Below are 24,925 nucleotides of genomic sequence, written 5' to 3'. Positions count from 1 at the left end.
TGCCCTGTTCACTTCTTTAGAGAAACCTTCCCAGATCAAAGTGGAGAGGAACATTCTACAAAGGCTCATTACTGCTTACAGAGCAGGGCGCCAGGTAAACCTTGAAAACATCCTTACGCATGAACTCATGACCATCCCACTACCTTTGGCCACAACTAATGGTAGTCTACATTCCACAAACAAATCTGTGCTAGTAAACATACTGATAGAACAAGTCCAAAACCCTGCAAAAGTTACACTTGATGATTCCAGCTGACTGCTCATTGATGGCCAAGCACTCGTGATGGCACTAGGAAAGCAACCTGGAACATTTGGTGAATATGCCAACATGTTTGCTGGAGCTGTGTTTAGAATGGGAGAAAACTGCCAGAGAATTGATGTAGTCTTTGACAGTTATCAAGAGGAAACGATCAAAGCAGGCACAAGGATTAAACGCAAGCAGCGCCACCGACCAATACGTTGTAAAATAGAGAACAAGTCAGTTCCTCTTCCACCAGACTGGTCTAGCTTCATGGCACTTGAGGAAAATAAAGCAGACCTTGCTCAATTGCTTTCAAACCATCTGATTAAACACAGCCCTAATAATCTAAGTTGTATCAGGGGGGTTTGCCGAAGGATTTGTCATCGGATCCAGATCTTGAAGTCTCTTCTCTAAGTGCTGACCATGAGGAAGCTGACACACAACTGATTTTGCATTGCATCCATGCTCAAATGGGAACACTAGTTGTGTCAGCACGTGATACAGATGTGCTTCTTCTACTTCTGGCACACTATGTCAGAATGCAATGTAAGCGTCTCTACATGAAAGCTGGGACATCAAAGGCGCCGAAGTATCTTCCAGTACATGAACTTTGCATGTTGCTTTCTGCTGATGAAGTTGACACACTACTTGCCTTCCATGCTGTCACTGGCTGTGACAGCATGTCATAGTTCAGTGGCCACAGTAAGAAAACAGCCTGGCAGGTGTTCCAGCAACATCACACAGGTCTCATTGGGCTTGGAAAAGGCCCTCTCACAGTAGACATAGCGAGGTCAACAGAGAAATTCATCTGTAAGATATACGGTGTGCCTGAAGTTGATACATGCAATGAAGCAAGAATCAAGTTGTTTTGTATAGGTCGTGCACAAGAGACTCTGCCACCAATCTCAGATGCAGCAGTTTCACATCATGAGTTCCCACTATCAAGCTCTTGTCTGGAACCAAGCTTACTTGCCACTTCCTCCAGTGACCGAAATGGGATGGATGCACCTGAATGGTCAGTTGGTGCCACGGCTGCTTTCCCTGCACCTATGCCAAAAGCATGCAGGGAGATCACGTCATGCAGTTGCACAAAGGGATGTCTCAGCCAACGCTGCGGCTGCAGGAAAGTACGCATGGAGTGTATTGAAGCGTGCAATTGCAAGAAACCTGCCAGAACACTGAGCAAATACAAGTCAGAAACACAAATTAAGGCAATTATACATCTTAAAGCAATTATTCATTACCAACACCCCCCCAAAAAACAACATTATTCATTACCAAAGAGGCCAATTTTCACAATATAAATGATATAAAAGTGGTTCCTTCACAATTTATCTTAAATCGGAATATTGCATTGTATTCCCTATATATGTAAACATAAAAAAGGACATTTCAGTCTATTTTCTACCTTGTTTAATCAAACACATAGCGTTTTATTATGTTTCAGCATAGTGGTGGCCGCCATCTTTAAATGGTCCATTTTGAGGGCTTAGTGGCCATTTTTGAGCTTGGCACACAGCAGATTTGGATTCAGCACACCTTAATACCCCTAGAAAACATGTGTGCCATAAATTAACACGATTTGCCTTCAGGGTTAAGATTTTTGGAAAACTGACCTAGTCTATTATGTATATAGGGTTAAAGCGAAGCCCTCAAGGACACCTGGGGGTCCCCAGACCCCTCTTTGAGAGCAGAAAAGATGAATGTCTAAACTGTACGTTAGTATAAAGAACTGATTTTATTCACATTCACATGGAGTTCAAGCATAAAATATACAAAATATACATCAACAATAAAGCAAATGAATGCACACACACAGTATCATGTTTCTCATACACAATATATACGGCAGGGCAGCAATTATCCATTACTTTATTAGCAATTATTGTATCGATTAACTTTTCAAATAATCAAATAACCAAGAAGGGCTTTTAAAAAATATATTTTTGATTAACCACTTAAGCCTTTTATACTTTGGGCACATAGGTGCTCATACTTGTTTTAACTTTGGATAATATACAGTAAACCTTCCTTCTGTTGCATGTCGCGTTTGATAGTCATGTTGAGCAAAAAGAGAGGATATAACCGTAAAATATATTGGAGATTGTGTTACAATTAGATTGATAAAGTTTAGCAAAACATAACAGGACCTTTGTACAGTTAACCATCAAAAGACATGCATGCCTTAGATTCTAAGGCATCCATGCCTTCTGCAATAGTTCTGAAAGAGCTGGAAAGATGTAAAATAACGCTGCTTTATTTTGAACAACTTGTAGTTTTGTCATATCCTTCAGTGAAGCACTAGACCAAATCACAAAACAATAATGGAGCTGTGACAGAACTTTGCATTTGCATTTAGGACCTGTTTAATGACATTCGGTGGCATGCCTTTGGAAATTCTCCTTGTAAGTGACACATACACACCCCTTACCATTTTGCTCTGCTTGTCAGGTATTTGATTGAATATCGTTTAACACTTTACATACCAACATGTTGACACACAGTTGGTCAAAGTTGTATCATTAAACATAACAGTAAAATCATATTTCTTCCAGTTTCCACTTTCTCTCACATGCCCCCTGAAATACCTCTGAGTACCCCTAGGGGGAGACGTAACCCTATTTGACAAACACTGTTGTAGGTTGAGTCTCAGTTAATAATACTATATCATTATACAATATTATATGTTATATAATAAAAAAATGTATCGTTGCTGTCGGGTGGAAACCGAAACCGGGAATTTTTCCTTTTGTATTATTATATTATTTTTAAAAACATTTTAAAATAGTAAAAAATAGCCGTTGAGAGCTTGTAAATCTGCTGTTTTCACTACCTTTGTGTGACACTCTTGTATGATGAAGTAGGGCATTAATTTATGAATGAAAAAAAAAACATACAAATAAATATGGAGATACAAGGTTTCTGCCCGACAGCAGCAATATTATATTAATTAATTTACATTTATATCAACATGATTTTAATACAAATGATGTTGATGACGACCTTTGACCTTGCTGGTGGTTGACGTCTGCACAGCCCTGAAAGAGAAGCAAAGACATAAATATTACATGAATTATGATAATACACGTAATCGCCATATTTCATATTTTTTATATTTTTTTGTAAATTAATGCCCTATTACTACAGTGTCACACAGTGAACTTGTAGATCTGCTATGTCTGTAAAAAAAAGATATATATTTGGAAAGTGTGGCGTTTTTAAACATGTCATTCATTTCTTTATATATTTCAGTTATTTGTCATATCTGCCATTTTTGTGTACGAAGCCTAAAAGGCAAACAGAAATGTAATTTTCATTCACATGTTCCAATGTCCAACGCCGAAACACAAATAAATCGTTAATTGCTGTAATTTGTGTCCCGATCATGTAGCATACATGGGCAACTGGCGGCCCACGGGCCACATGCGGCCCCCACCTTCACTTAATGCAGCCCACAGGTTAATATCAGAATACTGATATATTATTGAGTTACAATTCCAAACATGCAAACATGACCCGCTTTGATTACGTCAGTCTATTAGTAGCTTAATGACTATAGTATTACAATTTAATTGTCTTGTTTATGTCCAAAGTATTTGTATTTAAGTTCATAAAGTTAACATAAGTATAACTAAATGCATTTGAAATTAAATAAGATTGTTACTTTTCAGGATTCCAATTCAAAAATAGAAAAAAATATCCGATCTACAAGCTCAGAACACGTCGCACTTCTGAGCTTGTAGATCGGCTATTTTTGCTACTTTTGTGTGACAAAGAATGGCGAAGTACGGCATTAATTTACGAAAAAAGTTAAAATACGGAGATAAGAGGTTTCAGTATATGTACAGTATATGCAATGTGTCCCTCTGGAGTGAGTGTGGAAATATAGTGGCCCTCTACATCATCAATGTTGCATCATCCCTGATATATAGCCTAATAGTACTATGTTATTATTATTATTATTATTATTTTTAATTGTATCAGGGTTCTCTTCCACCTCAGAGCTACGGACACAGCTGAGGGTGGAATGGGTTTGACCACTGATCTGTGATCTGCCTCCCGACCCACTGACACGCGCAGTACTGTGTTACTGGCTGTACTGGGATCTGGAGGTCACGCGCACGCGCACGCGCACGCACACACACACACACACACACACACACACACACACACACACACACACACACACACACACACACACACACACACACACAAAGGTTTGTATTACTATACTTGTGAGGGAAAAAACAGTTATTCAATGAATGCCAATTTTTGGTAATCACAATTTTTAACCGCAAGCCTCAAGCCGAAAAAAATAGCAGATCTACAAGCCGACAACGTGTCCCACGTTTTGGCATTGACATTGGCATCGACATTGTCATTGACATTGACATTGAACCACTTGAACCATCGCACCCCATATTCTGGGGTGAACTTTCTGTAACTACAAAAATAGCAGATCTACAAGCTCACATGTCCAAATCATGTCTACTCTACATTGCTTGAGAGCATTTTTTTTTAACATTTTGGCCAATTAGCCAACTTTACATCGAGGCACCCACTCTTCCTCGGTGCCCAGTGTAGCTATATTAATAAATAATGATGTGTAATATGATAGGCTAAACGTGATCCTAATCCAACAGAGAACAGACCCACTTAAAGCCTATACTGTACATACAATAGCCTACGTGTACAGTTACAGTATTAACCCCTTGGACTCCGGCATGCATGAATTCTGGGGGGAATATTCGGCAAAACAAGAAAAATCGAAAAAAGAAGTAGCCAATCGAGAGCTTGTAGATCGGCTATTTTTTTTGGGGTGAAGAGATTTTGTGTAGACAGAAAAAAAGCAGTCCTCCAAGTACTCTATTGTTTCACAAAGACAATAGAGGGATTAAGTGGGACAACCGTTGTAGTAATAGGCGTGGCTGCTATTTTAGCTCAAATAAAGGGACTTTATGATATAAAACTACATATATCCTACGATCAAACTATACCCTATATAAAATTAATAATTGCAAGGTCATTTGACAAACGTGATCATACTAGCCTGCATTAAATCCTATTTATGAAGGCTACTAAACGTTACTATTCCTAAAACAAATGCATATTTCTACTAATATAGCCTACATGTTGTGATCTATGTGCACAATCATGTTGGTGAACTTGAATAAAAGTATAAATAATAGTTTGATCATTTGATCATAACTCACATGATGCTGTACGTGCTGCTGATAGAAGGTTCTGGGAAAAGAGAACGATTGGACGATCAGACTGGACACATACACACTCCGGTTGCCAGGTTGGATGCTGGAAACCAGCATTGTTGCCTACTCACTGTTTATTATTATTAGTACTACTAATATTACTATCAGTGATGGAAGAAGTATACTGACATTGATTTGTTGCTTAAGTAATAATATCAATACTGCAATGTAGACTTGATAGTCTGTGTTACAAGTGAAAGTCTGGTATTCAACATGTACTTGAGTATTATTATTATTATTATTATTATTATTATTATTATTATTATTATTATTATTATTATTAGGGTTAGGGTTATTATTTATTTATTTCCGCCATAAAGGTCTGGTGATGTCTGAAGTTCATACAGCCTTTGATAAATGAAATTAAATGAAACATTTACTAGGCTATTACTTACATGTTTAAAACAATATTATTATCATTATTATCACATTTTTCATTTTTATTATAGATCATTTATACCGGTAATAATAATAAGGTTGATTTGCGTTTCTTTAATATCGACGCGTTATCAACCAGACGGACAGACCTGGCAACCCCGCTCTTCCGGGTTCCGCTCATAGCGTCATCAGCGCGCATGCGTCGTTCGTCCCGAACAGAAAATAAATATATATATATTTAAAAAAAAAAAGGAAATCCAAGATGGCGGACGAAGTGGAGCAGGTCTGTTAAAAACCACCAAACTTTATGTGTTGTAAACATAACAATAATAATAACAATGTTTTAATGCATGAAGTCACGTGAAGGTGCACGTGTTAATGTCTGTGTGTGTGGGACGTGTTTACAGTGTTTATAAGACTTGTTTATTCAATGTAAACGACGAGCTAACCGGGCTTAGCTTAGCATGCTCCGTGGGAACCACGGGGTCACCGCGCACACGGCTGATCTACAAGCTCACGACGCGTGGCGCGTGCAACGCGTTGTGAGCTTGTAGATCGGCTGTTTTTTCACACCGGGCTCGAGCGTAGCATTTAGCTGCGTGGCTAAACGTTGGGCGCTCGTTGTGTTGTGATGGATGAATGAATGGATGGAGTCAGTTGAACCAGTGGTTCTCAACCTGTGGGTCGGGACTCCCAGCCAGGGGAGTTCCCAGTGAAGTGACACTTTAAGCAGTGGTTTTCAACCTTTTTTGCGTCAAGGACCCCAAAATTGACACACGTGACACGTTAGCCCAGGGACCCCCCATTTGAAAAGATATGCCAGGGACCCCCAATAAGACAAGATTTTTACCGCTCTAGCAGTGATTCTCAACCATTTTAATTTCAAGGACCCCCAGTGTAACATGCATTAGGCTACGGACCCCCATTTAATGGCATTTCTATCTCTGGGACCCCAATTTATATGATAAAATCAATGTTAATTTAACTCTGAGAGTGTACAAATCTCTCTAACTCTCAGAGTTATAGACCCATAAGGGTCCATTTGGTTTCTATCCATCATTTAGCTGGGGACCCCCTGGAACTCCCTCAAGGACCACTGGTGGTCCCCGGACCACAGGTTGAAAACCACTGCTTTAAGGACTTATAAGATCTTTTTTATACCTCCTCAAAAAGTAAAAGAAAGACAATGACCATCACTGCATCAAAAGTAATCGACAAACTATACTATAAAAACTGGTCAAACATTCATGATTGGTCAAATAATATATATAATAAAATATAAGAAAGAGGCAAACAAGCTTAATTGGCGAAGCTTGTAGATCAGCTATATTTCCACAATATGTATCTGTGGAACCCAGTCAAACTAAATGTAACGCCTCAACTCCCACAATTCCAAGCGCTTGTCAGTGTGCGGGGTCCCCAGTTCAAATATGATTATTTTGGGGGGTCCCCAGTTCAAATATGATTATTTTGGGGGATCCCCGGTTCAAATATGATTATTTTGGGGGGCCCCCAGTTCAAATATGATTGGTCCCCAGTTCAAATATGATTATTTTGGGGGGTCTCGGCCTGAAAAGGTTGAGAACCACTGAGTTATGCCAGTGGTTCGCTAACGTTTAAATGTCAAGGACCCACAAAATAATGTGTATTTGGTCATGGACCCCCATCTGAAAATATTTGCAAATATTCCACGTTTTTCAAAATTATTTTGTTGAAAATAGCCAGATCTAAAAGCTCACAACGCGTCCTGTCAGCTTGCAGATTGACTATTGTTCTGATGTGTTAAAGCAGGGGTCTTCAACAGGGGGTCCGGGACCCCTAGGGGGTCCTCAGAGTTACTACAGGGGGTCCGCCAAATCTTTTTGTGATAGGATTTTTTATTTTACATTAACCACTTGAACCCTAGCATCACTTTTCTGAGGAGAACTTTAGCCAAAAATAGCTGATCTACAAGCTCACAACGCCTCGCGCTGCGAGGCGTTGTGAGCTTGTAGATCAGCTATTTTTGGCAAAGGTTTGGTCTAGAGGGAGAAAAGAGCAGAAAAAAAATATCTGAAACACAATATTATACAATATAGAGGGGGTCCCTGCTTCATCTCTCTCTCAGCTAGGGGGTCCTTGGCCTAAGAAGGTTGAAGACCCCTGTGTTAAAGCTTAAAGGGGTTCAAACTGATTGTGACGCTGTGTTGTTAACACATTCAGCTGGGGGGACCCCCTCAAGGACCCCTGGGGGTCCCCGGACCCCACTTTGAGAACCACTAGTACGTTAGAGTCACATACTCTGCTCTCCAACTGATAACAAGTTGCCGTTAAGTGTATGACAATGCATGCACAACAAACTGTGTGTGTGTGTGTGTGTGTGTGTGGGGGGGGGGGGGGTAACTTTGTCTAGCCCAGTGCCAGTGGTTCTCAAAGTGGGGTCTGGTGGTCCTTGAGGGGATTCCAGGCCCCCCTCCAGCTAAATTCCTCACAGCTAACACTCTGAGTTAGAGGTCTCTTAAATTAAAAACGTTTGAGAACCACTGGTATTGTACTGTAACTCTCTTCGCCCAAACATCGCAGATCTACAAGCTCACGACACATTTTGAACTTGTAGATTGGCCAGTGTCCCTCCAGAATGGTGGATGGGTGCACTTGCAAGGGTGCAAGTGCTTAACAAAAGCGGCATTTTCAGAGTTTTACAAATTGTTTGATTATTTCTGTGATTGTCTGATTAATGTGCAATTATTTTGGCCACAAATTAATAATTGAGAAATTAAATTTTGCTATGGACCCGTCCTCGTATCCTCATTGTCTCATATCATTGCCATGCTAAATTAATTTCTGGAGTATCTGACCTGCTTCTGTAATGTATATGTCAGACAGAGGCGATATATAGCTAAAATAAAAAATGACAGGTTTTAATGGGTTAGTAGGGAAAATAACTTCACACCTGTAGTTACATCACGGCTGGATTATTGCAATTCCTTGTACATAGGGCTTCCAAATGCCTCCCTCTCCCGCCTCCAGCTCGTACAAAATGCTGCGGCCAGACTACTGACTGGAACGCGTAGACGAGAACACATCACCCCTGTACTGGCTTCTCTACATTGGCTGCCAGTCAGATTTAGGACAGTTTTTAAAATCCTTTTATTTGTTTTTAAAGCTCTCAATGGACTCGCACCACCATACATTGCTGAACTTTTGTCCCCCCCTGACAACACAAGGATACTGAGATCCTCTGGCCAGAGATTTCTTAAGGCCACTACGGCCAACCTCAGGCAAAAGGGTGACCGAGCTTTTTCTGTAGCCGGCCCAGCACTCTGGAACAGCCTCCCATCCATTGTTAGGCTCGCCCCCTCCCTGGGCATCTTTAAGTCCAGACTTAAAACTAGGGATGTCCCGATCCGATCACGTGATCGGGGATCGGGGCCGATCACGTCATTTTCAAAAGATCGGAATCGGCAAAAAAAAATCGGGGATCGGGAATAAAAAATAAATTAAAAAATATTCCTATATTTTTTTAATATTTTATTAATAAAATATTTGTATTATTGTATCTAACGTTCTTAAAGTCATCATTAACAGCGTCATATGGAGAAGTGTTCTCCCTCGGTAAAACACCTCGTAATGAGAAGTCTCTCTCGTCTCTGTCTGTAAACGTGTTGTATCTGCAGGCTGAGCTCTCCAGCCCTCCCCTCTCCACGCGCGCGCGCGCACACACACACACACACACACACACACACACACACACACACACACACACACACACACACACACACACACACACACACACACAGGCCCCGTGGCGTTCATAGAGGGAGACGCACACAGGAGGAGTAGCGCTGGTCGTCAACGTTTTAAAACATCTTGGATAGACCACTGGAATAATAACTGATCATCTTACATCTCAAATAGTCTACTACTAACCTTTGTTGCTGTTGTCATCTCAAATTGACCAGCCAAACTAAAATCCACCATTTTAGAGAGTTGCTCCAACTTCCTTGGATTAGATAAGAGTGATCAGATGCGATGCGTTTTCAACACAAATGCGCATATTATTGCCAGTCAGCTGTGTAGCTGGTTAATGATGGCTCGTTGAGGCTATATGCGCATTTGACCACATAGCAATCAACATCACTAATTAATGTCAGCTGTGTGTGTGTGTGTGTGTGTGTGTGTGTGTGTGTGTGTGTGTGTGTGTGTGTGTGTGTGTGTGTGTGTGTGTGTGTGTGTGTGTGTGTGTGTGTGTGTGTGTGTGTGTGTGTGTGTGTGTGTGTGTGTGTGTTTAATGTCCAACTGAATGTTTTCTGTAGTGTAGATCAGGGGTCTTCAACGTTTTCAGGCCAAGGACCCCCTAGCTGAGAGAGAGATGAAGCAGGGAACCCCTACTCTATATTGTATATAATTGTGTTTCAGATAAACTTTTGCTGCTTTTTTTTCCCTCTACACAACTACTGTATAACTCTTTGCCAAAAATAGCCGATCTACATTGAGCTTGTAGATCTGCTATTTTTGGCTAAAGTTCTCCTCAGAAAAGCGATGCTAGGGTTCAAGTGGTTAATGTAAAAACAAATAATCATATCACACAAAGATTTGGGGGACCCCCTGTAGTAACTCTGAGGACTCCCCCAGACCCCCTGTTGAAGACCCCTGGTGTAGATATCAAGTAATTCCCTGTAGAGCAGGGGTCTTCAACAGGGGGTCGGGGACCCCTAGGGGGTTCTCAGAGTTACTACAGGGGGGTCTCCAAATCTTTGCGTGATAGGACCTTTTTATTTTATTTACATTAACCACATGAACCCTAATATCCCTATATTCTGAGGGGAACTTTAGAAGAGGTAGAGGGGAAAAGAGCAGACCAAGTACAGAGCCTAGGCTCAACTTTACTAAGTACTGAGAGTTTGACATGTCTGATAAATACACTGATGACAGTGCTGTTAAACAAGTCTATGGAGCTATCTATAAAATCTATGAAAAGGTTTAATCTGCAACACAAATGTTATACAATATGTATTGGGGGTCCCTGCTTCATCTCTCCCTTAGCTAAGGGGTCCTTGACCTAAAAAACCTTGGGGACCCCTGCTGTAGTAATCAGAGTAGACCCTCTCCCTCACGCTAAACTTAAATGACTTCTAAGTTCCACTTCTCCCCAAAATGACAACTTTATTTTCCATCCTGAATGACAAGTCTAATATTATTATTGTATTTTGGCTATGTGCGATAACTGCAAGCCAATGTTCAGAGATTCAGTATTTGTCTTCATTTCTTTAATTAACATTTATTTTGTTGGCAATAATTCAACTGTCAGCCAGTGTTTTGAGACATATTGTCTTTTATTGCTACAAAATAAATGATAAAAATAAATTCTACATGCATAAATTATAATATATATTTTTTTAAATGAAAAGATCGGATCGGGAAAGATCGGGATCGGCAAATACTCAAAATCAAAAGATCGGGATCGGATCGGGAGCAAAAAAACGTGATCGGGACATCCCTACTTAAAACACACCTATTCTCTCTTGCATTTCAGCCTTAGAATCCCCACCCCCCCACACTTTCGCACAGCCATGTGTTTACCTACCACTGTTTTTATTTCTACTGGTGTATTTAAAATGTCTTATAATGCTGTTTTTACTGTGTTTGATTTTGCAAATGTTCTTACTGTTCTTCTTGTTGTACAGCACTTTGGTCAACCTGGTTGTTTTTAAATGTGCTTTATAAATAAATTGACTTGACTTGACTAGTGTAAACCAGGCCGGAAGCAACAGAACAGTCCCATCTGATTATCTCAACCCATTAAGACCTGAGGCGATTCTTAAAAAAAATCTAAATTCTAACAGTTTTTTGAAAAAAATATAAAAAATATTTTTTCACGATTTTTCAAAAATAGCAGATATACAAGCTTGAATAGCCAAAGAAATCGAGGTATTAATGGGTTAAACAACGATACATTGGCCAATATGACACCTGTACGGACAGCTTGGATTACACTCTGTCAGATTGTCTCTGTCAAGACTGTGTAAAAACACATCCACCGTTATCATGTTAGGAGCTTCTTCAATGTCAATAAACCCCCATTGAGTGATTTCCAAAAAACAAACACTCAGAAAGAATCCTGGCTGCACTGAGTTTATGGACAGAAAGTCGCTCCTAACACCACAACGGTGGAGTTTTGTGAAACAAAGTCTTGACCGAGACAAAGAGGATAATACAAGCTGTCTGTAGAGCTACAATACTGATGAGTTTATCGTTTCACCCATTGAGACCGGGAACGCATCTGTGTCATTTTAAGATGTATTTGGGCTATTTTTTTTTAAGAAATCATGAACATATGTGCAAATCTTTGAATATGTATATACATTTTTAACTCAAAGCTTTGCTTCTGGGGGTTCCTGGAACAAAATATTTTCAGATGGGGGTCCGTGGCCAAATACATATCATTTTGGGGGTCCTTGACATGAAAAAGCTTCAGAACCACTGATTAAAGAAACATGCATAAAAAAAAGAAAAAGAAAAAACTGTTAGGATTTAGAAGACATTTGTAGAACCCCCAGAAGCAAAGATTTGTGTTAAAAATGTTTGCTTTAAAACATATATATATATTCAAAGATTTGCACAAATTTTCACGATTTAAAAATAGAATAGTAGATATACAAGCTTAGATCTGCTATTTTTGAATAGCCTGAAGAAATCTAAAAGTGACACAGATTATTTCCCGGTCTAAATGGGTTAATACAATCAGATTGGACTTTTCTGTTTCATGAATGGAGCTGTATATGGAGGGAATTGTAACTTAGAAGTTATATGTACATATAATATATAATATAATGTGTGTGTGTGTGTGTGTGTGTGTGTGTGTGTGTGTGTGTGTGTGTGTGTGTGTGTGTGTGTGTGTGTGTGTGTGTGTGTGTGTGTGTGTGTGTGTGTGTGTGTGTGTGTGTGTGTGTGTGTGTGTGTGTGTGTGTGTGTGCGTACACAGCAACAGACCACCAACACGGTGGAGGAGCCGTTGGATCTGATCAGACTGAGTCTAGACGAGAGGATCTACGTCAAGATGAGGAACGACCGAGAACTGAGGGGTAGACTGCATGTAAGACCTGTCTGTCTGTCTGTCTCTCTGCATGTAAGACCTGTCTGGCCTAGGCCTTTATCGCAATTATTTTTGCATAATCGTTTCCACGTTGACAAATGTACTTGTTTTTCAAACTTTTTCCAAAAATAGCAGAAATAGCTGATCTACAAGCTTACAACACGTCACTTCGCCAAACACACAATTAAATCGTTAATCGCAATTATTTGAGCAACAATTAACCATCAACTTAAATGTGTAATCGTGACAGCCCTAGTTAGGCCCTGTCTCTCTGTGGTGTAAATGTCACAAAACTGATTTATTTATCCAACAATAGAGGAACAGGAATCGATTCCATCACATTTTGAACTGTTTCTGGAACCCGTTTTTATCACACTGTCATGTGGTACTGGTATGTGGACTTCATGTCTGCTATACAATAACCAGTGGGACCTACATAACTCTTGAGTTACAAACCTGTAAGGGTCCATTTAGTTCCATGTGTACACTCTCAGAGTTACAGACCTGTAAGGTTCCATTTGTATGCTCTCAGAGTTACTGACCCGTAAGGGTCCATTTGGTTCCATTTGTACACTCAGTTACAGACCCGTAAAGGTCCATTTAGTTCCATTTGTACACTCTCAGAGTTACTGTCATGTAAGGATCCATTTGGTTCCATTTGTACACTCTCAGAGTTACTGACATGTAAGGGTCCATTTGTTTCCATTTGTACACTCTCAGAGTTAGACCTGTAAAGGTCCATTTAGTTCCATATGTACACTCTCAGAGTTACTGACCTGTGTAAGGGTCCATTTGGTTCATGCTTACACTCTCAGAGTTACTGACCTGTAAGGGTCCATTTGGTTCATGTGTACACTCTCAGAGTTACTGACCTGTAAGGCTCCATTTGGTTCATGTGTACACTCTCAGAGTTACTGACCTGTAAGGGTCCATCTGGAACCTCCTATAGCAATGGTTAAAGGGAACCGTTAAGGAACCGGAACCGTTAAAATCCTAAAGGATATCAACCCTAGTCCTGATGTGTCCCACCATTGTTTACACTGTTCATGTGTCTGGATTATTCATTGAATAATCATGGATTCTATTCCATTCTATTCTTCATTCACAACATGTAGACAATAACAGTACACAAATGAACAGCATTATAAGATCACATATTAATTCACAACGTACGTGTGTGTGTGTGTGTGTGTGTGTGTGTGTGTGTGTGTGTGTGTGTGTGTGTGTGTGTGTGTGTGTGTGTGTGTGTGTGTGTGTGTGTGTGTGTGTGTGTGTGTGTGTGTGTGTGTGTGTGTGTGTGTGTGTGTGTGTGTGTGTGTGTGTGTGTGTGTGCGCGCGCGCGCACACGTCACACACCACACTGTATTGATCAGGGACCATATTTTGTATTTGCCATACTGTTAGCAGGCTACACCAGTGGTTTCCCCAAACCACCCCTCCAAATAATCATATTTGAACTAGGGACGCAACGTCTCTCTGCATTCTATGTGTGTGTTTACCTTGTTTATCGTAAGTCACTATGGATAAAAAGCGTCTGCTAAATGCCTACATTGTAAATTGTGTTTTTTGCCCCCTCCCCCCCTCCCCCTACAGGCATATGATCAGCATCTCAACATGATCCTAGGGGACGTGGAGGAGACTGTGACCACCGTGGAGATCGATGAGGAGACTTATGAGGAACTCTACAAGGTACAATGTCCACCATTAACCCTACCACTCCAAAGTCTATAGGGCATCTATGAAAAATCTGCAACATAATTCTAACCCATTAAAACAAGTGTCACTTTGGATTTTAGCGTTGGCTATTCAAAAAAATGCAGACCTACAAGCTCACAGCACATGACTTTGTGCCACACAGCAAGCATGTACATCTGCTTTTTTTTTTTTACATTTTTGAAAAACATTTTATACATTTTAATGTATAAAATGTGTTTTAATTAAAATCTTTTTTTCTGGGGGTCCCTGGCACAAAACATTTTCGGATTGGGGTCTGCCGCCAAATATATATCAATTTGGGGGTCTTTTACACGAAAAGGTTTGAGAACCACTGGTTTAGAAGGCATTTGTAGAATCGGCCTCAGATCTTAATGGGTTAATACAACATGTAGTGTGCGGGTCCCTGCTTCATCTCTCTCTCTAAGGTAAGGGGTTCTGAGTAACGTTGAAGACCCCTCTAAGAGTCAATATCAAACTTGTGTTCCCCCTTGGAATGAAAAAGGTTCAGAATCACTGATTTAAGACAATAAAGGGCAAAATGGTGGTAAATTGTGCCCCCTTGTGACCTCCACTGTGATAACATGGGGTATACTGTAGGCTGTTGACTGAGTCAGGATAGAAGCAGTTGGTTGTGCAGTCTAATAGGCTCTATTCACAGCAGCCATATTATGAAGACATTCACAGGTGTTACCAATGATACTAATGAAGGCTCTGTTCCATTCTGGTCAAACAGAGTCAGGGTGCTGATATTGTGCATGTTGGCTCACTGGAAACACTCTGTTACACCAGTGGGTCTACAGTTGGGGTCCAGGGACCCTCATGGGCTTCCAAATGGCCCATTACAGGTGTGTAACTCTGAGAGTCTACAAATGGATTGGTTCCATTTGTACACTCTCAGAGTTATGGGGGTCGTGGAAACCACTGTGCTAGAATAAATGGAACAGAGCCTTCATTAGTATCATTGCACTTTCAATGTTAAATTCCAATATGGCCGCCGTGTGAATATGGTCTATTGCAAAGAAGTTGGGCCTCTTCCTTACTTCATTCACAGGTCTTACCACTTATACTAATGAAGGCTCTGTTCCATTTAGTGTATCACAGTGGTTCTCAAACGTTTACATTTCAAGGACCCCCATAACTCTGAGGTTGTACAAATGGAACCAAATGGATCCGCAAGGGTCCACCAAAATAACTTTGGTTCTAGAACCGGTTCCGTTCTAGATTCTTGGAACTTTGGGTGCTTTCACGGAACCGGCCACATAAGAGGCCCGCGTTTCCACCAGTTTTAAGCAGGACCATTGTAGTCATGGATACGTCATGAACGGAGGGCTTTGATGACTACAGCCTACAGACATACATTTATCTATGTATTTCACGGGGGAAATGCACAAGTCAATGGCACTTACTGTTTCCCAAAATAAACTTTGCATGATTATTTTTAAATAGAACCGATATTGTAACATATTAAGGCTTAGCCTGGAAACCAGACAAATCTGCCTGTTAAGAAAAAAAAAAAAGTCTGGCCTCGCTCGTTAACTTGATTGGATTTCACTGCCCTGATGCACCAATCAGGGCCCCAGTATGCAAATATGGGGCAGGTTTTATCACATTCTTTTTAATCCGCCCCTTGGAAATGCAGGTTCCACACAGAGATTCCAGGCTAATATCTACGCAGTGATAATAGTCTGGCCATGCCAGGCTAATTAAGGCTGTGGGTCCGTTATGAGTGGATATATGTAGCTACAGAATATCTATAGCTGATTTGTGTGTTTTAGAGACACATGCACGCTTCTTTAGATAAATATCTTGGATGATGAGGAGTTGCTGCTGTTTTACGTCGGCAACGCATTCATGCCAGATGGGCTCTATTCACAGCAGCCATATTATGAAGACATTCACAGGTGTTACCAATGATACTAATGAAGGCTCTGTTCCATTTAGTCTAGCACAGTGGTTTCCACGACCCCCATAACTCTGAGAGTGTACAAATGGAACCAAATGGACCCGTAAGGGTCCATTTGGTTCCATTTGTACACTCTCAGAGTTACACACCCGTAAAGGGCCATTTGGGAGTGTTTCCAGTCAGCCAACATGCACAACATCAGCACCCTGACTCCGTCTGACCAGAATGGAACAGAGCCTTCATTAGCATTGATAACACCGTTGAATATCTTACAATATGGCTGCTGTGCATAGGGCCTATTACACCACTTATAAATGTATATGACATTATACTTGTCTCACACTTTCATTTTACACGAGCGGAGGTGAGGATTACCGAGCCTTTTTTAATCTCTGGCAGGAGCTGGTGATGCTTTGGCATTATTTATATGATATAAAACACTAATGGCAAAAGCAAGCAAAACATCATGTATGCAGATGTGTTATAAATGCATCCAACATGTAGAATATTGACACTCCCACTTTGGTTCCCAGTTCAGGGCAAGAAAAAACGAATATTTTTTGGGTTCCAGTTCCGAACCAATTCATTTTAACACATGGGGTGCCAAAACCGTACCGGTACGGTTTTGCAAATACACCCGTGGAGTGCCAAATTTCCTAAAAAACGTATAAATACGTGAGCTTTGTGTTTTTGTTTTTTTCGTTTATATCCACACGGGAGGAGCTGGAGCAGCTCTGGGAGTACCCATTGTGATCCTGAGAAGGATAGGCCAAATGGATCACCGGAAACAAAAACATGGCTCCCATCCGCTTCCTGTCTATTTCCTTCTTTAAAACGCCTATATCTCCAAATCTGTTTCCGGTGGGGAAAACCGGTCATGCGCGATCCGTCCCCGTTGTAACCATAGACTGTAAAAAAGAATGGACAAAGGCACTCCCCTGCTTTCTACAGAATGAAAATGAAGCCGATAGTTCAGGAACATGCATTCCTCCATCGTTAATATATACAGTTGGCCACGTCCGGAACTCAAACGCTATTGGTTGAGACCAGACACGTGACCAGCGAACCGGAAAACACCCCCAAAAATGCTATTGGTTGGGTAGCTTGTCAATCAAGAGCGGGGGCGGGGAATGAATGCTATTGGTTGTGTAGGTTGTCAATCAAATCATCCCGCCCCTCCTGGAGCATAGCCTACTTTATCGTCAATTTTAGAATAAATGGGACCATAATTTAGCAAAACGCATATCATGATGATTGAAAGGAGACTTTAAACTAGCAACTGGAAGCATATAGAATTTATGACAATTTTTATTACGGTAAGAAAATCTAGTCTAAAGTTTGTCAAAAACCCATTCACTTGCGCTAAAATAAATTCTTTCTGACACTTCAGGTCGGCGCAGGGTAAAACAGCGCCACTCTGGCCATTCATAAGCTTCCGTGTTGGCCTCATCGTAAATATCCAAGCCTTGCCCCTTGGTTGTAACTCGCGAGTGAAATGTTATGGTTGCAGGATGTAGCCAGGGTCATCGCGCTACATGAATGGATGCTTTTTTTACGTGGATTTGCTCGTCGTGGAGTCTAGAGCTTTAAACAGCAAAGCGCAGCCAATGGGGAGAATGCTGGCACCCAACGTAAGTTGTTATGAAAAAATGCTGGCACCCAATGTGTTAAGTAGGGATGTAGCTCGAAAACCGGGTCCATTATATACCCGGGCATGAATTTATCGAGACCCGGTTTTCGATAAGCTTTAGGCTTGTCGAGCCTGTTATCGAGTGTAGCGACCCATGACGTCATGTCTAAACTATCAAAACAAGAGGCGATCAAGAAATAAATCTAATCACCCACGCTGGCACAAACATGTTGGTCTAAAAGTGTATTGATAGCTGCAAGTTGTGCCAAACAGCGCTGTCCGTCCCTCAGTCTATCGTTGCCGAAAAGGGCAGATCTACAAGCTCACAACGTGGTGCGAACAGACGCAGTGTGAGCTTGGAGATCGGCCATGTTTGGTGCGTGACATCGTCGTACGATGAAGTATACATTGCGCTTTTAAAGTGACAGTACACACATTAACCGTTTCTTCAATATTATTTTCCAAAAGTAAAAAGGTCACTTGCCTTCTATCTGTTAGAAAAGTACTGTATTTGAATGCCCTAGTAAAATGTAGTGCACGTGATATATTTTGGTTAAAACAAAGAAAAAAGAATAGAAAAAATAACTATGCATTTTTTGTTTATAAAAAGTTGAAGAGACATGGAGATTTTATAGTAATTATTACAGTACTATTCATAATATAAAGCCATTTAACACTTATTGCACATTATATGAATGGTTGTTTTAATGATAGGCAAAAACATTTTTTACTTTTGTCATCTTCATTTAATTTTAGATAGTGGTCAGCCACAAACTCACTGTCACAACTGGCCAATAAAAAAAGATACCGGTTCTGTTCAGAATTTTTCGCCTCACGTCTTTTTTCTTAACAATAGAAAAAGATCGATAGTGGGCTCGATAAAAGCTCGGTTCGATAAGCAGGTTCGATAAGGTGCTCATTATCAATAAAAATTAACGAGCTCCATCCCTAGTGTTAAGTGGAAACATTATGAACCGGTTCAAAATTGGGCAGGAAAAGAAGAACGGAACCATGAGGGTCCCTGGACCCCACTTTGAGACCCACTGGTGTAGCAGAGTGTTTCCAGTGAGCCAACATGCACAATATCAGCACCCTGACTGTTTGGAACAGAGCCTTCACCCTGACAAATGTGCCCCCCCCCACTCTGAGCTGCCAGTAGGTCTTGGTGTTAACCCGTTAAGACCTGAGGCCGAGGTCTACAAATGCCTTCTAAATCTGTAGTTCTCAAACGTTTTGTTGCCAAGGACCCCCAAAATGTATTTGGCCGCGGAACACCCCCATCAGAAATGTTTCAAGAGACTTTAACGATTTTTCCAAAAAATAGCAGATGAACAAGCTTCCAGGTTGAGGTTCATTGTGGTATCCCACAGTTTCAATGTACAGATCATTATTTTGATAGGTGGTTTACCTGTGATCCTAGTTTACTGAGGCACTACACTCTGCTTGTATGTGTTTACCTTGTTTTTTGTAAGTCACTCTGGATAAAAATAAAAAAAACTATGCACAAACATTTATTTTCCTTCCTCCTTTCCTTCTCCCCCCCCACGACCCCCCCCCCCCCCGTTCTCTCTCTGTCTCTCTCTCTCTCTCTCCAGTCCACTAAGAGGAACATTCCCATGCTGTTCGTCCGAGGGGACGGAGTCGTCCTCGTAGCTCCGCCCCTCCGGGTGGGCTAGCCACGGCCACTTCCTGGTTTGAATCGACGACCTCCCACGACCCTTTTCTAGTCAGTTTCGCACTCCTGTGGTGCACCGAATCTAGCCGCAGTCAGCTTGTAGATCGGCCATTTCCGGTGCACCATGCGTCGAGTGACGCTAGAGTACATCAGGCACTGACTATTTTGTGATTGGATGTCGTCTGATTTGTTGACAGTTAAAAGCAGCGTTTGGTTCGTCAGTCTATATTGTTTATATTTTGTATTTTATTTTTAAAGATGGATCGCGGGTTTGTTTACACCCGTTGTTTTAGTTGAATTTCAGAGCTGTTTTTGCCTCTAAAATAGTGGCTACAATGTTGCCGACTGTGTCAATGCTTCAGTTTTTTTTAAATAAATCTCTGGAATAGTTTGGGCTTCAATAATTTGTCAAATATTATTTGTCTAATGCGTTAGGTGGATATTGATAATGTTTTTCTTGGTTTGTCAGTTACCAGCTACCCATAATGCATCAGGAGTAACATTTGAGAACGTGTTTTTTTTTGGTCAGACAGACCAGGCCACTCTGTTCTGAATATTTGTGTTTATTCAGTTATGGTGCACTTGAAAATAAAAACTAGATCATTTTGTAATGAGTGAGTCTTGAGTGTTGTTTCAATATTGCTTGATGTTAAATAAGTTAGTTTTAACCACTTAAACCCTCTAGTGTTGGAGCAGTGGTTCCCAAATCTTTTAGCTCAAGACCTAAATAGAGAAAGCAGATGTTTGGACCCAAACTAGTGAAAATAGCAGATCTGCAAGATATCCACTTATCTAGTTTTCTTCGCAAAACATTTTCCTAAACGTATTGGAATCTCCACCTCCCCCCAAAGGAACGTTTTGCCTTAAAGCAAAGTTTTGCCAGGCAGCGTAGCAGTGAGCAGAAACACAGAGAGACGAGAGGAGACGAGAGGGAGGGGGGCGCTCTGCCTGCTCACTCTGCTGGGCCAATTAGTTTCAGCGGCCACGTGGAGCTAGTGCCTGCCACATCGCTCTCTTTTTTAAATGGAACGTACACAGAACACGCGGCCCAATACTGGTCCACGACCCACAGGGGACATGTACGGTGTACCCCCACGTTCATCAGACAAAAACATGCGGTCAACAGACCACAGACAGGTTAACAGACAGATCAACAGACGGGTCATAAAATCATTACACAGAGTAGAGAATTCACATTTCAGTCTCATCTCTTCTTTCTTTGTTCCTATAAAACTCTGCAGTGAGTTTTTAGTTTGCACCTTGTATGTCCCATGAGGTGACATTAACCACATGAACCCTAGCGTCACTGTTGTGGTTAGAACATGCAGTGAAAAAAGCAGATCTACAAATCCACAACAAGATCTGCTATTTTCGGTAAAGACATTTAGTGTAAAGGGAGAAAAGAAGGGGGCCTAGTATATAGTCCCCTTTACTGTAGTAAAAAGTGTTTGTTTGTTTGTCTGTTTATTTAAGTGGTTCTGTCACAGCTGACGGTATTTAACAATAAGCGTAAGACTGTACAGTATATTTTCAAAAAGGCCTTTTCACATATAGATCATTTTAAAGGAACCAAACTTAATCCCTTTTCAGTTGGTCCACTTATTGGTTGAACAGGACTAAGTTATTGTTGCCTTGACATTGTCAGTTCATTTGAAAGAGATCTCTGTTCTCTCTCTAAGGCATTCTCACTCCCAAGGCGGCAAACGGGTGACTTCTTGGGACGGATTTGACCAAACGTCAAACGTCTGACTGGAAGGGGGAACCCATGATGGTACATGTTGACTAGGGGGACTTCATAATGCTCGGCACGGCGACTCGCCCGCCGGTGCCTCTCGTGGTTCAAGTCCGCTTTAGACGGCGACGGCACTTTTGTGGTTTTAACAGGTTTTTTTTAGCGGACCCTTTCACCTTGGTGCTTGGTGACTAATCCATTGAAACAACGTTTTTTTTGGTTGAAGTGTCCCTTTAAATCTAAGGTCAGCTACAAAGACGACTCCGACCTGAGACACTGTATACATGACAAAACATACATTAACATTTACACACTGTTGTTGGGACAAAAGTGCATCAGACAAAAACATGTGGTCAACAGACAGGTCAACCGAAAGATCAGACAGACAGATCAACAGACCGGTCTGAACATCTTTTGTGCCAGGGACCCTGTGATGGCTGACTCAGCAGCCACACATAGACTATAATGTATGGTAACTCTTCCTTTTGGTTTATATATTTAGTGTGTTTATTTTAAGCTGGACATTATTAACAAGTTGAAATTACATAATTTATTGTTTGTTTTTCTATGAGTGTATTTGCATTTGATTTGACTGAGTTTCTTTGAGTTACCAGTTCTGTGGGGCGGCCATAGCTGAATGGTTAGTGAGCCCGCCTGGGGAGCCAGAGGCCCTGGTTGCCCCAGGTTCGATTCCAGGCCATGTCAACATATGTGTCGATGAAATGAAATTTGTCCCTGAGCAAGACTCTTAACCCCTAATTGCTCACAGGTTCTCATTGGAAACAAGACCGCAAGGACTTTCATGAACGACCTGTTAAAAGGAATTATCCTTATCCTTATCCTTGTGGGAGGTGCTGACTAACATACATGGGCATGATGGGCTGGCCAAAGCAATGGGGATCAGCTGCTCCAGATCTACAGCTAATTGGAGAAATTGGACTGCACCACAGTCCCTCTGTACCATGGGGTGGGGCAGGGGTTTTGAGTGTGTTTCAATTGTAGTCTTTGTCTTTTCCCCCTTTTGTATTAACAGTGGTCTGACCCGTCCCTATATATGTCCACCTCCTGTGTCATTCTGGTTAGTTCAGTTTTCAGTTCAGTTGTGTTGTCCAGTGTCTGTTTAGTTATCTAGTTTAATTTCCTTTGTGTTGAGCACATTTGTTTTGTTAAACCATTTATTTTCAACAACGAAATAAAAAAAGAGAACAATGTTTTAAAACCAACAAAGTTTTCCCTGTGTCTCTCCTTCCGACCAACTCGGTCCCTGACAGATGGTGGCAGTGGTGGGACAACGGTGGAGAGCACAGGTTTATTTTTTTTTCTAATACATTTTTTCCAAACCCTGATGAGCCATGAATCGTGGCAGAGGAGCAAGACGACCACCAAGACCAATACAGGATGAGGATAGTCCAGACTCTGGGGCCACTGGAGGGGACACTGGGGAGATCAGCCAAGAGCCAACACTGGCAGACTTGGCCGGTATTGTTCAGGCCCACATGGCAGGTGATGAACCTGATCGACAGGCCGAAGAAACAGTGTCTCCAGACTCCAGAGGGTTCTCCAGACGTCATTACCTCAGCATGGACGTGGCCAACCTGTGGATTCTCACGCCACACTGGTAGTGTGTTGTGAGGGGGGTTGTTGGTGTGAGGCTGCTGACCTGGTAAATGGCTTGTGTCGTCTCTTGCATGATGGACGTGAAGGACGCGAGGGACGTGATGTACGTGAGGGACGTGATGGACGTGAGGGACGTGAAACGACGTGAAGCGAGAAGCGTGAAATGTGAAGCGAGAAACGTGAAGTGTGAGGGGTTCCAGACTGACCATAAAGCCCTCCAGTGGATTCAGCAGATGACAGACACCAATGGCCGCCGCATCACAAAGTGGTACCTGGCCATGCAACCTTTCCGCTTTACAGTGCAGCACATACTGTACCCGGCCAACTCAACATAACTTCAGATTATCTCTCGCTGTTTCCGAAGGGGGGGAGTGTGTGATGGCTGACTCAGCAGCCACACATAGAGACTATAATGTATGGTAACTCTTCCTTTTGCTTTATATATTTAGTGTGTTTATTTTCAGTTCATTATTAACCAGTTGAAATGACATAATTTATTGTTTAGTTGTTTTCTATTATTTAGTTGAGTTCATTTATGAGTTTTCTTTGAGATACCAGTTTTGTGGGAGGCTGCTGATATAAATGGACATTATGGGCTGGCCAAAGGAATGGGGATCAGCTGCTCCAGATCTACAGCTAATTGGAGAAATTGGACTGCACCACAGTCCCTCTGTACCATGGGGTGGGGCAGGGGTTTTGAGTGTGTTTCAATTGTAGTCTTTGTCTTTTCCCCCTTTTGTATTAACAGTGGTCTGACCCATCATGCCCATGTATGTTAGTCAGCACCTCCCACAGAACTGGTAACTCAAAGAAACTCAGTCAAATCAAATGCAAATAAACTCATAGAAAAACAAACAATAAATTATGTAATTTCAACTTGTTAATAATGTCCAGCTTAAAATAAACACACTAAATATATAAACCAAAAGGAAGAGTTACCATACATTATAGTCTATGTGTGGCTGCTGAGTCAGCCATCACACACTCCCCCCCTTCGGAGCTCTGGCTGAAACAGCAAGAGATAATCTGAAGTTACGTTGAGTTTGCCGGGTATGTGCTGCACTGTAAATTGGAAAGGTTGCATGGACCCCCATCTGAAAGTGTTTTGTGCCAGGGACGGCCAGAAGAGAAGATTTGTGTTTAAAAAATAATTACACTTTAAAGGTTTTTCAAAAGATTTCAAAAACAGCAGATGTACAAGCTCACAGTGTGAAAAAGTTGAATTATTCCCTCACTTCAGTTCAGTGCTTCTCAGACATTTTAGTCTCAGGATCACCCCTGCAAATAACTCTTTGATCCACATTACCCCTGAATGATATTCTTACTTAGGGATATTCTATACCTTACATTTATGTCACAATAGAGTGCGTAAATATGTAAATCTTTACATTATGTCACAAGGAAAACTTCAGAGAATATCCATTTCCACTAGGACAGATTGAACTTTAATTACAAGCTAAAATATAAACCTTGGTTGTAAAAAAAACAAAGTTGTCCTTTAAGATAATCATCTGGGGACCCCCCGAAATCACTTGAGTACCCCCTGGGGGTCCCGACCCGCAGATTTAGAATCACCTGCTAGGGTCGTGTGTGTGTGTGTGTGTGTGTGTGTGTGTGTGTGTGTGTGTGTGTGTGTGTGTGTGTGTGTGTGTGTGTGTGTGTGTGTGTGTGTGTGTGTGTGTGTGTGTGTG

At 41.3% G+C, this 24,925-nt stretch overlaps 1 protein-coding gene and 1 long non-coding RNA gene across 3 annotated transcripts; one reads left to right on the top strand and one right to left on the bottom strand.

Annotated features, from left to right (window-relative positions):
• Nucleotides 1-2,181: 2,181 nt before the first annotated feature.
• LOC311049022 lies at nt 2,182-5,520 on the bottom strand. The gene is made up of 2 exons (XR_014601148.1): nt 5,455-5,520; nt 2,182-3,279 (listed from the first exon to the last, which is right to left on the bottom strand). It is a non-coding gene; the product is annotated as an uncharacterized lncRNA (long non-coding RNA).
• A 616-nt stretch (nt 5,521-6,136) lies between these two features.
• lsm3 (LSM3 homolog, U6 small nuclear RNA and mRNA degradation associated) lies at nt 6,137-20,496 on the top strand. 2 transcript variants are annotated; one of them, XM_084062262.1, is made up of 4 exons: nt 6,137-6,169; nt 12,851-12,961; nt 14,555-14,650; nt 19,806-20,496. In XM_084062262.1, exons 1-4 carry the CDS (start codon nt 6,149-6,151, stop codon nt 19,884-19,886), a joined length of 309 nt encoding a protein of 102 aa, XP_083918388.1. In that variant the 5' UTR covers nt 6,137-6,148; the 3' UTR covers nt 19,887-20,496. The 2 variants fall into 2 exon arrangements, with proteins under 2 accessions (XP_083918388.1, XP_083918389.1); XM_084062263.1 differs by having other exon boundaries at nt 6,143-6,169; nt 12,857-12,961.
• The last annotated feature ends 4,429 nt before the right edge of the window (nt 20,497-24,925 follow it).

The sequence above is a fragment of the Gymnoscopelus microlampas genome (assembly GCF_963454915.1).
Source record: "Gymnoscopelus microlampas genome assembly, chromosome: 7".
Lineage (NCBI taxonomy): Eukaryota > Metazoa > Chordata > Actinopteri > Myctophiformes > Myctophidae > Gymnoscopelus > Gymnoscopelus microlampas.
This window is presented reverse-complemented; position numbering and strand designations above follow the sequence as displayed.

Excerpts from the sequence above, each read along its gene's own strand:
- lsm3 (XM_084062262.1), top strand. The coding sequence starts at position 6,149 with ATGGCGGACGAAGTGGAGCAG. Across the intron at positions 6,170-12,850 it reads TGGCGGACGAAGTGGAGCAG|CAACAGACCACCAACACGGT; the intron begins GTCTGTTAAAAA and ends GTGCGTACACAG. Across the intron at positions 12,962-14,554 it reads AACTGAGGGGTAGACTGCAT|GCATATGATCAGCATCTCAA; the intron begins GTAAGACCTGTC and ends CTCCCCCTACAG.